The sequence below is a fragment of the Danio rerio genome, chromosome 7 (genome assembly GCF_052040795.2).
Source record: "Danio rerio strain M-AB ecotype USA chromosome 7, GRCz13ab, whole genome shotgun sequence".
Taxonomy (NCBI): Eukaryota; Metazoa; Chordata; class Actinopteri; order Cypriniformes; family Danionidae; genus Danio; species Danio rerio.
The window spans coordinates 55,610,167-55,627,869 of NC_141027.1; the positions used below are offsets into that span (position 1 = coordinate 55,610,167).

General features: G+C 34.3%; 1 protein-coding gene across 4 annotated transcripts in view; it reads right to left on the reverse strand.

Annotated features, from left to right (window-relative positions):
• The window catches only part of piezo1 (piezo type mechanosensitive ion channel component 1 (Er blood group)), a 197,037-nt gene that overhangs the window by 16,945 nt on the left and 162,389 nt on the right, over positions 1 to 17,703 (reverse strand). For all 4 annotated transcript variants that reach the window (XM_087261899.1, XM_087261902.1, XM_087261900.1 and 1 more), the window contains 13 exons: positions 15,609 to 15,698; positions 15,427 to 15,503; positions 14,799 to 14,876; positions 13,610 to 13,710; positions 13,401 to 13,512; positions 13,219 to 13,302; positions 10,648 to 10,832; positions 10,453 to 10,559; positions 7,454 to 7,618; positions 5,506 to 5,764; positions 3,455 to 3,643; positions 2,415 to 2,730; positions 2,212 to 2,332 (listed from right to left, as the gene is read on the reverse strand). In XM_087261899.1, the coding sequence (XP_087118025.1) occupies positions 2,212 to 2,332; positions 2,415 to 2,730; positions 3,455 to 3,643; positions 5,506 to 5,764; positions 7,454 to 7,618; positions 10,453 to 10,559; positions 10,648 to 10,832; positions 13,219 to 13,302; positions 13,401 to 13,512; positions 13,610 to 13,710; positions 14,799 to 14,876; positions 15,427 to 15,503; positions 15,609 to 15,698 (1,884 nt within the window). The remainder of the gene's footprint in view (positions 1 to 2,211; positions 2,333 to 2,414; positions 2,731 to 3,454; positions 3,644 to 5,505; positions 5,765 to 7,453; positions 7,619 to 10,452; positions 10,560 to 10,647; positions 10,833 to 13,218; positions 13,303 to 13,400; positions 13,513 to 13,609; positions 13,711 to 14,798; positions 14,877 to 15,426; positions 15,504 to 15,608; positions 15,699 to 17,703) is intronic.

Consider the following 17,703-nt stretch of genomic DNA (forward strand, 5'->3'; position numbering starts at 1 on the left):
TTACTAAATTATGTTTAACAGAGCAAATACATTTTAATAGTGTATCTGATGATGTTTTGTCTTCTGGAGAAAGTCTTATTTGTTTCATTTCGGCTAGAATAAAAGCAGTTTTTAATTTTTTAAACACTATTTTAGAGACAAAATTATTAGCCCCCTTTAAGCTATATTTTCTTTTGTTAGTCTACAGAACAATCCATCATTATACAATAACTTGCCTAATTACCCTAACCTGCCTAGTTAAACTAATTAACCTAGATAAGCATTTAAATGTCACTTTAAACTGTATAGAAGTGTCTTGAAAAATATTTAGTAAAATATTACTTACTGTCATCATGGCAAAGATCAAATAAATCAGTTATTAGAAATGAGTTTTTAAAACTATTTTGTTCAGAAATGTGTTGAAAAAATCTGCTCTCGTTTAAACAGAAATTAGGGAAAAAAATATAACAAAAACAAACAAGTGGTCTAAAAAAAATTCAGGGGGACTAATAATTCTGACTTCATCTATATATATATATATATATATATATATATATATATATATATATATATATATATATATATATATATATATATATATATTAAGGGTGGAGCCGAACCCGAATACGGTAATCGGAAAGGCACGAATAGCGTGTTTTTACGAATACTTGATTCGAACAAATACTTGAAAAATTATTTGTATTCGGGAGCAAGAAAAACACTATATCAAAAAGCAGCGTTTCCTCATGAGACCACAGTGCATGCCCGCGTGAGTGAGTGAGTGAGAAAGAGAGAGAGAGAAAGAGAGAGAGAGAGAGAGAGAGAGAGAGAGAGAGAGAGAGAAAGACACACGCTCAGTGCAAAACGCGCCAAAGCCCGAAACTGAAAGCAAGACGTGACTTTTAAGGGACTGTTTCATATGGATTTATTAATCATTCTTACTGTTCAGTGATCGCAAACTGCCGTAGTTTATTAAAGACGCAAACCTCTCACTGCACGTCAGCTGTGCGCCTTCAGCAGACCTCCTCATTCTTGCAGCACGAGAGCTTTATGATTGTTTATGCGCGCCAAAAGTGGCGGATCTGTCCGGTAAAATATCTGACTGCGTGTCATCGCATCCCTAAGGACTGTTTGGCGAAATATTTGACTGCATGTCACTGCATAACAAACGACTGAAACGATATAACTAGAGAAATCTCCACTGTGCCACTGTGCGTATGGCAAGCCGTTTTAGCATTTAAACCTTGTTGAGACTATCCATAAATATATTTAGAGATATCTCTAATTATATTTTGACTTGTCATAATTATAATTCAGATTGGAAATATCTGCAAATATATTATGACTGACTAGTCATATTCCTCCATTGAAAAATATTTGCAGATATCTCTAAATAAACAAACAAACAAACTTTGTGTCTTTTTTTGTGGCAGGCAGATGATAATAGCAGGGCTGCATCTTTTAGTATTATATAGAATACTTTTGTTCTGCCAGATCTCCCAGGCAGGGTTTTATTTAGATTTATTTAGCTTATTTTTGGAATTCTGTCCATTGGAAAAAAGTTCTTTCAGAAGAAGAACAGTTTTTTGAAGTATTATTTGTTTTTATTCTGTCTATTCAGTGTCCTTAAACAAGAACGGTGGTGGTGGGGTTCATAATATTCACAATGGTATTTTATTAGTTGTTGGTTTAACCATGGATGAGATAAAGGCTTCTATGTTATTTTCTTTTCAATGACATTTCTTATCACATGTTCAAAAACAACAGCCAACATTGCATATCTATAATTTATATAATGGGTATAATTAAACAATACTTTCACTATAACGTAAATTAGAAGTGTAATAGAAAAAATATATATTTCTGCGCCATTTTGAATTTTACTCGAATACAAATACAAATACTTTTCCCCCTCAACAAATACAAATACAAATACCGGCTGCTCCGCACATCCCTAATATATATATATATATATATATATATATATATATATATATATATATATATATATATATATATATATATATATATATATATATATATATATATATATATCTGGCTCTTGATGGCCAGTCCTCCACTGCACCTTAGTTCTGCATTCATTTCAAAGGAGCACTACCCTCTACTAAAATGGCAGCTCTATTGACGCATTCCTTTCAATAGACAACAACAGGGTAGGTGACATCTAATGTAAATCTCTAAGAGTTTAGATAAACGGAACAAGAATCTTACACGGACAAGAAAAGGCTTTTGAATTTCCCTTCAATAGCATTGAGTAGTTTTTTACTGGTCTCCTTGCTGTGTTTGGTCTTGCACTTCTTCTTCTTCTTTTTGGGCTCTTTCTGAACAGCATCTATAAAAAATGACAAAACAACAGACTCAGTAGAGCCATTTTAGCATTAATCTTATATTACTATTATAGTTACTTGACTGACCTGGTTCTGCTTTTTTTTTCTTGCGGAAGCGAAGGAAGTGACTCTTTTTCTTCCCATCATTTTTGACTGTATCAGAGGTTTCTGTGTTGTTTGTGTGTGTGTTGGGCTCTGGGTCAGTCTGTATTTCAGCATCGGTTGGTGTTTCTGCCGACGGTGTCAGTGACAGCACCTCAGTGTTGGGCTCTGGCTGTGCTTGACTGTCCTCTTCATCTGAGTGTTGAAATTTTTTCTCATCGTTTTCATTCTTGCTATTCTCGGCAGGTGACAGATCACTCTTCTCTTCCAGAGGGCCCTCCTGGTCCCACAGACCATAACGCTAGGAGACAAAATGGAAATCACAAGCATTTACAAGCCAGATATTACTCCAAGTAATATCAGAGAGATAATCTATAAACAAACATACAGTTATGGTATTCATAGCTATAAATTCCATGTTGTGTCTACATGACATTTTAGTTTACTTAAAGTAGGCATTAACTAGAAGGTACTGACTTTTATTTGCGTATGGTGAATATTGAGTAGAAAGCAGGGCTTTCTTTTCCACCTCATTCCCTAATAGCAAACTAATGCTAAGAGGGGCTTAGTTAAGGATACTGACATGCAATTTTTTAATTACATGTTTAGGTCTTATTTCAAGTCTAATAATACAAAGTCGTATTTCAAGAAGTATTTTTAGATGAATTAAAATTATTGTCTTGCTTTTAAAAATAAGAAGCAGAACTCTTACATGCCCCCTTACTGATTGTGACTCCAAACCATAATTTTTTTTTTTCACTAAACTTGACAGATTTCTGTGAGAATGTTGGGTCCATGCGAGTTTTAATTGGTCCTCTGCAGTATTTGTGAAAATTGGGATGCAGTTCAACAGATGATTCAATGGAAAAATCTACCTTCTGACACTTTTTCAAATGATCAACTAGAAGTTACGTTATTATTTGTTGCTCTTACAACTGGGATCTATGACAAGATGTCAGGTATTGTTGACCCTCTAAAACAGCTATGTTAGTCTAGGTTTGTTTTTTTTTTTTTTTTTTGACTACCTGGAGAAGTGAGCGGTGAAAGAAGAGCACCAGCAGTTGAAGCAGATCATATCGGATGTAGTTGTCAGTTTTCTCCAGGCCCAGAATGCGTGGAGGGAAGAAGGGCTTGTCCTCATTCAACTTCAGCTCATACTCAGTATTCCATGGGAAAAAGCCGAACTGAAAGAGGTATTTGACCACCACCATTACCTGAGGAAAACACATCAGGCCAGAGATGAAAATAAGTCATTATTGTTCATATTCCAAAATATTTATTTAGAATTTTCTCAACTATACTTACTAACTTAACTTATACTAACTTCTATTATATTGTATTGTATTGTATTGTATTGTATTGTATTGTATTGTATTGTATTGTATTGTATTGTATTGTTTTAAATACCTATATACTTTTGGAATTTAATTTTACTTTGACCATGTAAAACAACATCTGCTTATGTTACTAGTTTGGGTCTCTGAATAGAAGGCGCCTTAATGCTTCTTAAATCTGAGCTCTATATTATAGATTATTATATTATATGAGCAATAAAAAGAGTGAAAAGTCAAATATGATAATCACTCAACCAATCAGGTAATAAATAAATAAATTGTACAACAACACATGTGAAAATGTTTTATTTTTTATTTTTTTGTTTAAAGGTTCAATAAATTGTTCCATTTAAAAACTGTTACCACTTTAAAACAATGGTCCATTAATTAATGTTTGTTAATGTAATTACTAACACAAACAAACAGTTAGTAATACATTTATTATGGCATTTATTAAACTTTGTTAATGTTTATGTTATTTATGTAATGCTAGATTATTAAATGCTTTACAATATTATTTATCCTAAGTTAATGTTAGTAAAAACATTAACTAAAATTAACTAATAGACCATTATACAAGTGTTACCAAAAGGCTCATCCGGTCAACACTTCAAATAAAAACATCCGAAAGCTCTAAAATGCTTTATTCAAAGATTCCCAGCTTTCTTTTCATCAAATTTTGATAACATAGATGTGTTCATCACTGCCTTTGATATGTCACAATCATGTACTTTCAATTTCTGACAGTAAAAATAAGTAAATAAATAAATAAATAAAAATTCCATCTCAAATTTTGAGATTTGCAACAAACTCATGGTGCATTCCATTCCATTGCAATGCCCAGTGGAAATGTGCCTATATTCTCAAGCTTGCATTGACTTTGTATGTAATTGACTCAAAATGAATACTAAATTTTACTCTTTGTGTGAACCCAGCATTAATGCAGTGATCCAGCATGTCAGCTGCCTAAGCTTTTAGATGTAGCCAAAGGTAAACTTTCTTTCAGTTTTTTTTTTTATATGTGAAATGAAGTTTGTTTATTTATTGCCAAATCAGCAACTCATCTGGCTATTTCATGGCAAGACCAACATAAATAAAAACATATTAAATAATAATCATTTCAATAACAACTTCATATTTCAATAAGAAATTATGCAAAGTAAATACAAACATATACATTAAAAAAAACTAGAAAACTTCACATTAAAAACAATAGATTTTTCATAACTTAAAATTCTTTTTGGGAATATTTTTCAAAAGAATTAAAAAAAAATTTGCATTCTAATACAATGTGTTTTATGGTAAGACATAATGGTGATTACGTTCTTCAATAAATACAAGTGTGTCAACCTAGAGTGACTTACTGTTGGCTAAGACTTGTTTTATATTCTAGCTATATTTTAGATTTCTAAGGTTTTAAAATATTTTATATTTGGTCAATTTTTCTATATCTATAACCTATAATTGTTTATCTAAAATTGTCTGTGTTTTACTTGTTATTATACTGCATAATTTAGCTTCTTATTGATAACAGCTTGTTTTTTTAGGTTGTGTGAGGTTGTAAAAGCATTTTACTGCATATTGCATTGTGTATGTGACAAATAAAATTTGAATTTGAATGACCAACTCTGCATCTGATATAAAATTCTGGTCACGTCTGGTTTAAAAAATAAAACTTGCTAAGTGTCTTTCAAATATATGTGGGTTAAACATATTAACAAAGGCTGTGTACATCCTCTCACCTCTGTATAGATGATGGCCGTCATCCAGAACCTCTTTGAAGGCCGTGGCACAGACAGCATTGCCCACAGGAAGACCAGAACTGGCAGCACCAGGGAGATAACAGAGGCTGTCACCAGGTTATTGAGCACAATAATGAAATAACAAACCAGCTCAGAGTGAGCCGCCAGGACATTATAGAGAGCAAAGAGCAGCTTCAGCAGTCGGTTCTGAGACGAGTAGAACTCACGACTCTGGATCAATTCATCCACCCTGAACGGCCTGAAAGAGAAATCACAGAGATGAACTACAATGTAACTAAAGAACAAAATACTTTACTGTAGGGTAAATAAACCTTTTTAGGTCCCACTGAAATTAAAAGTGAGGGTGGGTTAAGTTGTAAGGGAGGGTCAACAGTGCTAATTTACAATTGAAAAACATGCATTTACACAATAAGTACATTGAAATTTATCATACTCATCAGAGTAACAATATATCAGTTAAAGCCACAATATAAAATTTGACCATTTTCTTGGAAAAAAAAAATCAATTATGAATTTAGTTTAGATGTAAAACAGATACTGAAAAGACAAAAGTGTCATTATTTTGCTCATCTAGTTTTAAAGTATTTCAATACCATTAAAGTTTAAAACATAAAAAAGTTTCAAAAATATCTTTGCGTTGTATAATTGCACTTGCTTAAATATTAAAATGATTAATTATTTATGAATAACAGTAGTATTTTTTGAACTTTAATTTAATGAAAAATATACACATTTATGATAATTCATAAACGTATCAGCTTTCATTTGAAAAACTAAAATTCACTTAAAAAGCACCTATGATAAAAATCATTTTTTGTAAGCTGTTTGGAAAAAACTGCGTGTAGGTATAGTAGTGGTGTAACGGATCACAAATCTCACGATTCAGATCACACTACAGTGTTTGTGTCACGAATCAGACCAATTGTTAGATCAGCAAAAAAGGAGGAGACAAATGTCATTGCTTTCTATTTATACAAAAATTTTACAGGAAAAACCACTGGTTTTAACAAACATAAGTTAGAAGCTTTAATTTAATAAAAATAAAAAATCAAGAAAGAACCAGCTGAAAAACAGGAAAATATTCAATACAAAAAATTATTTGTTGATGATAATGTTAAATATAGAAATCTAAAATCTTGTACAATATATATTTACTTTCAATTAAAGATTCAACAATTCACACATAAATCTGAATGTTTTGTTATAGGTGGATCATTTTTAAAAACCTATTCAGTGACATAATTTTGTTGGTTGTTTGTCACCACTCATTTGATACACAATTTAATTGCTTTCACCAGCATCAAAAATTCAGCAGCGTCAAGTCCATTAGATGGGGATTTTAATCTTTACCATAAACATCAGTGTTTATATCTGAACTATAAACGGTTCTCCCAGTAGTTTTGTAATATTTAATTGTTTTTAACAAACTGAAAAAGTGTAAAAACGGAATCTCTCTCGATCAAACGCAGATTTGAGTGCAGTGGTTAAAAGGATTAATAAACTGGGAAAATAAATTGAGATCACAATCTTTTAATGTGTAATTCTGCAGCTTTACACCAAATGCATTAATGCAGGCTAATTAAACAGTGACAGAAAACACATTTAAATAATAGCCTGAGAAAGCATTTAGGTAGGTCCCACCAAAACTTTTCCCATCATCATAATATTTTACAGGGAAGGCAAAATGCTTTCCTACACGTTGATCTTAATGATGTGGGAGGTGATCTTTCTGCAATTGTTGTAAATGTTGGATTGACCTATAAGTATAAAAAAGTTATTAATCCATAGGTCATGGGCTTTCCGAACAGTAGGGTGTGATCTGTAAAGATTACCCATCAATCATGATCCGTTACACCCCTAAGGTATAGTGTGTCCACAGTCATACTGGAGTGATGGAGTGATAGTCAAGCCACATAAAAAGCATCACCTTTCTGACAGCAGTTCACTGGCGGTTCTGGAGCGGTGAGGTCGGTGTGTTTGCTGGCTGTAAAATGGTTCACAGTCAAGCTCGAGTGTGAGTTCAGATGACAGAGTTGTGCTGCTAAAGTCACGGCTCTTCGCAAAACCACCCAGAGTCTCAGATTCCACCACACTGCAGAAGAAATTGGACATTTAGTCATAACTGATGGAAACACACAACATATAAATCATAAGACAATTAGTCAACCTCCCATCTCAATAGCCCATAATGAAATATATAACCCCACGTTCAAAACCAGTAACCACAAAGATGTGAAATATATACCAATTGGCTTCAATTGTGTATTAAATGTAAATGATGTTGTGTTTGGTTAGAACACAATATAAATCTAAAAAACTACTAAATCTACAGACTGTAGCCATATTCACTAGTCACTTGTCATCCTGTTCTGTACGCAGATCGATATTTTACAGCAGTTCCAACTGTCTTTCACATTATCTCCTGAAAACGTTAACACAGTTTGTACAGACACAAACTAAACAACCAGCCGTTAATGACAATTTTAAACTCATAGCAGAGTGTAAACTTCATTTAACTTTTCAGATTTCTATTACATTGTCATTTCACATTGCAAGTAAGTGTAGTTCTGCTGTAAACTGTAGTAATTGACTATAACGATCTGACAGATGAGTAAATTAAGTAAATTTGTGCTTATAGGCAAAGACTATAAAATACACAAAAAAATTTCACTCGTATTTTGAATGGTTAAAAGGGTAGCGGTCAATATGGTGAATTAAGCTCCACCTACTAGCACAGGAGCCAATCAGTGATCACTATATCTATATATTCTCCGTGGGATAAGATCAGACGAGATGTGAGTTTCTGCAAATTTGATTTGATGTTTTCCCATTCAAACAGGATGCCAGCGAGGCTTTTCAAAGATGTCTGCCAAGTGAAATAACTTGATGTAAAGCAAAGACTATAGAATACACAAGACATGTCACTTATATTATTTTTAATGGGGAAAAGAGTAACGCCAATATGGTGAATAAAGCCCCACCTTCTAGTACAGGTACCAATCATTGATCGATATAATGCTAATAAAGCCCGCCTTCAAGTACAGGAGCTACAAACTGACAATACTGAATTTGATGTTTCCCCATTTAGACAGAATCCCAGAGCAAACATTTAAAAATGGCCACCGAGTTAAATGACTTGTCTATAAGGGACTGTTTAAAGGGACATTGTCATAGGCTAGTGAACACAAACCTAAAGATAAATATGCTGGGAAAAATTGCTGGGAAGCTGATTTTTTTGACATGGGGATAAAATAATAATTTAGAGTAAAAATGAGTGAATCATGACGCACTGTGTGATGAATCCTTATGCTCTGCATGAATGTAAAAAAACGTTATCTGATTCTGACTTTTCCAGTGACTTTTTTTCCAGTGAAATAAGACTCCAGACTAATGCTAGGATGCTAAAAACAAGCTGCATGAGCAAAGCTTTACACAACCTTCTGTAACGTCTCAGCTAGACCTCCGCGATGTGGTTCTTTGAATAATATGAGTGTGGGCTGGAGGGGGTCCAGTTCGGGAATCACAGGATCTCATCTCTATTATTCTCAGATGATGTTGTTCTGTTGGCTTCTTGAACATGGACCTACAGCATGCACTGGGGTGGTTTGCTGTCATGTTTGACGGGGCTGGGATGAGAATCAGCACTTCCAAGTGCGAGGCCATGGTGCTCCACCAGAAAAAGGTGGTTTGCCATCTCCAGGTAGGAGGAAAAGTCCTTACCCCAGGTGGAGGAGTTAAAGTATTTTGGGGTTTTGTTCAAGAGTGAGAGAAGGATGAAACGTGGAATTGACAGGCGGATTGGTGCAGCGGCAGCAGTAATACGGCCAATGTACCGGTCCGTTGTGGTAAAGAAGGAGCGGAGCCAAAAGGCAAAGATCTCGATTTACTGGTCAATCTACATTCCTACTTTCACCTATGGTCATGAAATTTGGGTCATGACCAAACAACAAGATTTATCAGATACTCTGGGCAGTTTCAGGCTATGAAATTATTTCGTGGGCTCAGCTCTTTAAAGTAAAGTCGTTGGTGAATGGGGAAGGTATTGCGAACGAAAATGACGGTTAACGGACGGTTTGGGGTTGAGTTGTGCACAAGGTATCGCAGACAAGGTGGATTGGTGTGGTGGTTATTGCAAATGAAAGTGAAGAGCGGGGGGTGGGGGATTTGTGGTTAGATGGGATGTGTTGGTGGGTATGTTAGGGAGACCCCAATAGTAACTCCTGGGGCCCTTAGAATCACGTAAGAATTGTGGTTACTGCTAACTATGTTTATACCCTTTTTTAAAACGTAATTTGTATTGTATTACACATGAGCAAACTCATTAAAATTTACATCCTCAAAAGATAATTTGTCTATATTTTTCAATTGCTTTTGTTGTTTTATTGAGTAAAATGTCAATAAAAAGATCTGAACAAAAATAAAAAGTGAAAAATGACATCAATATAAATGGAAAACAGTCTGCCATGCATAGACAGCAATTGAACATGACTGAAAAAGAAAATTAAACGCATATGAAATTGCATCTTTTAGGGCCTTCAGAATAAATCGGCCATATCCGACATGATGAAAACTGGAAATAATTGCATATACGATTACTGCATAGAGAAGCCAGAACAATTATGAATTATGCTATTGTGCACTTGTTTATTCTATTGCACAACGTGGTGTTTATAAATTTGATTATAATTAAAACGTTAATTATTTGTTTAAACCTTTGGTTACAATTTGAAAGAAAATCACTGCAATATACATTTAGTTGAAAATATAAATCTAGTTTCATGGCACTGGTTGAACTGCTAAACCAAGCTTATGAAAATAACACTGTTAAAACATGAAGAAAAAAAAGACATCCAGATGAAAATGCACCCTTTTGAAAACACATTAATCTCTATAGGCAACTAGTTCTTTTGGTCAGCTTAGACTTACTTAGTGTCGTGAATGTTGTCAGTGTCAGTTTCATCAAGACAGGTCTCCAGAGTCAGATCCTCACTGTCGTGTGAAATCTGATCATCCATGTTCTCTCTGGAGGCTCTCTGTGAATCACACACACACACATATGCTTCATGAGAACAGTTGCAGAATCGCAGCCCTGCGTAATGTGTGTTTGAGCGGGTGATCCACCTGGCTGACGTTGTGAATAAACAAGTAACGCTCCTCACTAAGGACCATTGAGGTGTCAACATACTGCTTGGTGAGAAGGTTGAGCCACATGGTGAATCCGTCCACCATGGCTAGGAAAAGCACCCAAAGAAACTTCAGTATGTCCAGAATCCTCTGCACCATATCACTGCCGGTGGCTTGAGAAGCTGGAAAACAAGAAGAACGCACTGAGATTTCAGGAAATTCATGGCACCTTTAAGTGCTTTTGCTGTCAGCAGTTGCTTACATTCTGGCATTGGTTAATGTTTATATTTTTAAATGAACAGAGTTTTGTCCATGGTTGTACCATTATTCAGTATTTTTAAATGTTTTATAGTTAGCTAGATATACACCATATACAGCTATTAAAATATTTGAAGAGTTCAGAGACAAAATCCTCTAAATCCATCAGACCTCTTTTCTTGTAAATGAGCATATTTCTATCTTGTGTAAAAAACATTACACAAACCCCCTGAAATAAAAAAAAATACATCTGTCAAGTAAGTGGGGGTTCATTCCGCTGTGGTAAACCAGGGAAAAGGCAGAAGAAAAATTAATGGATGAATGAAATTTGTAAAGTAAGTGCAATAATCATTAACATTAAAACCGACAAAATCTTAACAATGTGTTGTCATTTCTGATATTTGGAATTTAGATTTAATGTAAGTAGATGTAAACATTGTAGACTAGGCTTGTTAGATTCAAATAATGTAGCATACAAACATTGTGACACATCAATATCTGTGCAATATCCATTAATATAAAACGCTTATCAGATGTATGGGTATTATGAAGTAATATAAATAATATATAGTTTTACACATTATATCTATCTTTTAAAAATAACTTAAATTAGCAAATAAAACACAAGGTAGGCTTACTGGCCAAAAAGGAATGTCTCTCAGAAAATTTTAGAAGCTGTCATACATTCATTCTCACAATACTTAAGGTCTTGGTCCCTTGTTTATCATTCCTCATAACATTCATGTGGGATAAAAAAACGGCATCTTAACTCTGTCTTTTGTGAAACGCAGTTGCCATTTAATGTATAGTAAATTGGACCTATTCAAAGTAGCGTCACTGGGCAAAAAACGTTATAAATGAGTGTTACGCTTCCGACTGTACGGTATGTTTTCTTTCTCTTATAATGCAGTTATAAGTTTTGAAGTAGGGGACGTTTTTATTTGCCATTCACTGACAGTCAGACAGGCTCATCCAGTTCATCAAACTCTTTTAAAATAGAAAATGAAAGCAAAAAAAACGCAAAAAAACTCTTGATAAAAAGCCGGCTTATCAGCGCACCGTTAAATTAAAAACATATGATTCGATTCAAAAGCAAGTGGTGTTTAGAGGCCAACAGACTTTTATTTCTGAATGGGCTGACACTACGATTTAGATGATTAAAAGCGAATCTATTTGTTGATGGTGTACTACGGGCCTAAAACATTCTCTCAATATCATTATCCATGGTCAAATTCAAATAGTGTTTTGCATTTGTGAAACGTATTTTATCAATATTTATTGTTATTTTCTGCTTTTGAATTGTTTTTGTGAATATATAAATATTTTGCGAGTGTCAATTTGGTTTTATGAATGTGAATTTGCTTAGGCATGTGTATATTGTCTCTTTTGCATGAACTACTTTTGAGTCATTTCTAACATTTTAACATTTTTAACCCTTTTTTTTGAGAGAGATGCTAATGGTTTAATCCAATTCAATAATTTATGCTATGCTAAGCTAAGCTAAGCTAAAAGTGCTCCTGCCAGATGCAGAGATCAACTGAATGAATGCAAAAATAGTCAATGATTTAACTATAGGTGACTTGAAAAATAAGCCTATTGCCAAACAACAAAAAAGTGTGTTCTTTTAAAAATTAAAGATAATTTTTTGTATACTTTTTAATATGTATTTTAATGTGCTTTTTAATATAATTTCTTTTTTAAAAGGTCAGAATGAATAGGTATTCATAGGTTTCATTTAAACATACACAGGATGATGATGGGACATTAGTTCATGCTTACTCTATTTTTATTTGACAACATTCAAGATATGCTCGACGATCAAAGTTCTGTCATTTCTTTAACTCTTCACTTGTCATAAATCTGTTTATTTCTCCTGTTGAGCACAAAGGAAGATATATATATATATATATATATATATATATATATATATATATATATATATATATATATATATATATATATATATATATATATATATATATATATATATATATATATATATAAATGTTGTAAACTGACTACCTTAATTGACTACCTTAGTATTTATATTTCTTACTATAGATCTGGCTACCAGTTTCCAATATTCTTCAAAATATCTTCTTTGGTATTCAACAGGTATGCAAGTATACTTTTGAGTAAATAGTAAGTAAATTGTCATATTTTAGTGAACTAGCCCTTTAAAAGAAACAGTTTGCATGCCTTTAAAATACTTTTTATGAATAAAATGATCACATCAGAAAATAGAATTTAAACCAGACACCACAATACCACATCTGGTCTCTCATCCCTCCTAATGCAGAGATAACCCACCCGCATCCTCTCCTTCCTCCTGCATCTCCTCCGCATGCTGGGAATTTTCCCCATCAAAGACTGTTTCACCCTCCTCAGCGTCGTCTGATAACCAGAACAAAAATAACATGTAACTCTGTGGAACACTGTGTGAATTTTTATGTCTGAACGTGTCATATGTGTATTTATATCCTTCTTTAAACCTGTAGCCTGAGCATTTTGTTGTTTCTCTGCTTCTGCTCTCTGCTTTCTCTGCCTCTGCTGACGCTCTTTCAGGGCATCTTTTGCACTGGTGACCCAAGCCTGATATGCCAGCTGTGGAAATCAGTTCAAAATAAAAGCTTTACACACTTCTACGGTCAACAACAAAACTGACAAATCTAAAACAGAGTACAAATATAAGTGTTCTCACCTGAAAGGCAGTCTGTCTGCGAGGTTTCTGTTCTTCCTGAAAGGTTTCATCCTCCTCTCCACTGTCAGACTCAAACATATAGTATTCCCCAGAATGCAACACTAAAACGACAACATAGATTTATATTTAAACTCTAGCATTCTGATTCCCTTGCTCTCTCTTCTAAAAACATATTCATAACATAAAATTAAAACTGTAAAGTAAATAATTAAAGAAAGAAAACATTAAAGAGGCTACATGCAAGAGTTCATATGAATCAATATTACATTGGCGGTGTGTGAACAGCTTGTAATGAAATGCATAAAAAAATAAAGACTGGTTTTTGAATCGCGTTCAGTCTCTAGTATGTGAAGTGTGCATGAGCTCAAGCAAGTGAATAGTTTGAACATTCATTCATTCATTTATTTTATTTTCAGCTTAGTCCCTTTATTAATCTGGGGTCGTCACAGCGGAATGTACAGCCAATTTATCCAGTATGTGTTTTAAGCAGCAAATGTCCTTCCAGCTGCAACCCATCACTTGGGAACACCCATACTCTTTCATTCGCACATATACACTACTGACAATTTTAGCTTACCCAATTCACCTGCACCACATATCTTTGGACTTGTGGGGGAAACTGGAGCAGCTGGAGGAAACCCACGCGATCGCGGGGAGAACATGCAAACTCCACACAGAAATGCCAACTGACCCAGCCGAGGTTCGAATCAGAGATCTTCTTGCTGTGAGGCGACAGCCCTACCTACTGCGCCACCGTGTCGCCTAGTTTGAACATGCTGATGACAATAATTGTCATTAATAGCAATGATTTCTCAATTTTATGTATAGCCCCTTTGACTAAAAAAAAACAATGCAGATTTATTATCAATCAATCAATCAATCAATCAATCAATCAATCAATCAATCAATCAATCAATCAATCAATCAATCAATCAATCAATTAGTCAGCCAGTCAGTCAGTCAGTCAGTCAGTCTGTCTGTCTGTCTGTCTGTCAGTCTAAGAGAAAGACGATGTTAGCAAAACAAAAAACCAAACGAAAAACAATGATAGCATCACCAAAAATAACACTGCGAAGAACAAACTCAATGCTTATATACTATGTGTTCATTATATGTACTATGAAACTATTTGCAGACTGTTTTGACAGGGCTAAATTGAATAATCTGAACATTAGTACTGTTTGTGTACCAGTCGCATGATCCACCCAGGGATACTGCCAGCTTTTAGACTTAGACAGCTTTGTCTCCTTCTTCTGTTCTTTGGGGTCTGTGAGATAAAACACACAGATGTAAAAAAGTATGACTGATGCAGTGACTTCTCACATCTTAACACACTTTTCAATTTAACAATGTCATACACAAAATTGTAAACAACATCGCCACCTCCTTGTTTATTAAAGGAAAGGCTTCTCAACATTTACTCACATTCGAGTAATTCTCAATATGTATGTATTTCTCTTTTCTAGCAAAAACAAAACAAGATATTCTAACAAAATGTGGGGAAAAAAGCAGCCATTGACATTCATAGATAAAAAAAAAAAAACACTATTGATGTCAATGGCTGTTTTTCCCAACAGTCTTGAGCATGTTGTCCTTTGTGTTCCGCACAAAAGACTTGTACAGGTTTGGAATATGTGAAGGATGAGTAAATAATGACAGGAATTTCATTTTTGGGGGAACTATATCCTTTTAAAGTGGTCTTCTTATGTTTTTATACTATTGGCTTTCTTTAATGTCTAATTTTACGATCTTAGCATAGTAATTTTAAACTATAGCTGATCAAAGTTATATTAGCTTGGATGGCAATGGATTTGTACCTGAGGGCTGCTCCTCTATATCAGAAGTTATACGTCCGTCTTTATACTTCTGTTGTTTGCCACGTATGCGTTTCATTCTGAGGAAATATAAGATTAAACACATACACAGTGATTGAGAGCTCAGAAAGGACATTCACTGTGTTTTTTTTTCTTTTACAAGAGCAGGAAATGTGTTAACTCACGATTCTTTCAGCTGTTGAATTGACTTTCTCTCTGCCTGCTGATGGAAATGCATGTTCTTTATAATGCTGGCCCGGAAGAGCTCGAAACCCCTTAATGCATGAAAACAAAGAAAAAAATGATTCATGTAATCTCTGTTTTTGTTAAATTCCACTCAACTTGGGATGTTGAATTTTTGAACACCATGCTTTAAAAAGAGCAGCACAGATGATAGGGTGAACAATTCTGAATTCATATTGGCCTAGATACATTTATAATGGCAAACAAACATGCCGCCCTACAGAAAGATGTACTTAAATATTAACAAAAACTTAAAAAAAAAAAACATTTTATAAATTTTATATTTTATTTTATAAATAAATTATAAATATAAAAATCATTGATATATATATATATATATATATATATATATATATATATATATATATATATATATATATATATTAGGGATGTACGGAGCAGCCGGTATTTGTATTTGTATTTGTTGAGGGGGGAAAAGTATTTGTATTTGTATTTGTATTTGAGTTATTCGAGTAAAATTCAAAATGGCGCAAAAATATATATTTTTTCTATTACACTTCTAATTTACGTTATAGTGAAAGTATTGTTTAATTATACCCATTATATAAATTATAGACATGCAATATTGGCTGTTGTTTTTGAACATGTGACAAGAAATGTCATTGAAAAGAAAATAACATAGAAGCCATTACCTCATCCATGGTTAAACCAACAACTAATAAAATACCATTGTTAATATTATGAACCCCACCACCACCGTTCTTGTTGAAGGACACTGAATAGACAGAATAAAAACAAATAATACTTTAAAAAAACTGTTCTTCTTCTGAAAGAACTTCTTTCCAATGGACAGAATTCCAAAAACTAATATTAACTAAATAAATCAAAATAAAACCCTGCCTGGGAGATCTGGCAGAACAAAAGTATTCTATATAATACTAAAAGATACAGCCCTGCTATTGTCATCTGCCTGCCACAAAAAAGACACAAAGTTTTTTTTTTTTTTTATGTTTGAAACTGACTTGCTGGAGCAGAATGTGGCTGTGTTGATGGTTTGGTGCTTGTGGAGGATTTAGCAGAACATAGCTGTGCTGATGAGGGGATTGATGCTTGTGGGGTTTCACAGACAGTATCAGGAGAGGATGCTTTTAGTGCATGTGATAATACATTACATAGAAGGTTGCGCGGTGGCACAGTGAGTAGCACTGTCGCCTCACAGCAAGAAGGTTGCTGGTTCGAGCCCCGACTGGGTTCTCCCCATGTTGGCGTGGGTTTCCTCTGGGTGCTCCGGTTACCCCCACAGTCCAAACACATGCAATATAGGTGAATTGGGTAAGCTAAATTGTCCCTATTGTATGTGTGTGAAAGAGAGTGTATGGATGTTTCCCACTGCTGGGTAGCAGCTGGAAGGGCAGCCACTGCGTAAAACATATGCTGGATAAATTGGTGGTTCATTCCACTGTGGCAACCACAGATTGATAAAGGGATTTAGCCGAAAAGAAATGAATGAATGATTATGGATAGAAGATGTTGACAGATGTGTAATATCTCTGCCTCTGCTGATTCCACTTTTGCACACATTACATACAGTATCACTTTTTTTTTATCTGCAGCAGCACTGGCTGTAATATGCTTCCACACAGAACATGAAGGTTTTTTTTTCTTTTGACTGGTGGAGGACCAAGAAATGGCTCAGCAGCAGTCTCACTCTTTTTCAGGGTGCCCAAATGTATTTGAGGAGTTTCAAGTTAATAAAAAGTGACGGGAAGCTATGCTAAGGTTAACTAGCCTATAGCATATATCTTGCTGTCTGCAAAAGACAGTAATGTAGACGTACCATATAACTCCCATAGGTGCATACTATTCGACACAACTGCAAAAGCATCGTTTTAACCTTTATAAACAAACGTTAACGTTACTCTGTCAACAGTCTATTGTCTAAATTACCGCGCTAACCGAGCTAACGTTGCGTAAACAGAGCACCCGGTTGCAGACGTCAGACGTCCGATCAAACTCCGCTTCAACTCCGCTACAAGTTTATAAACTGCCTTTGGAACCCAATTAAGGCACAAAAAT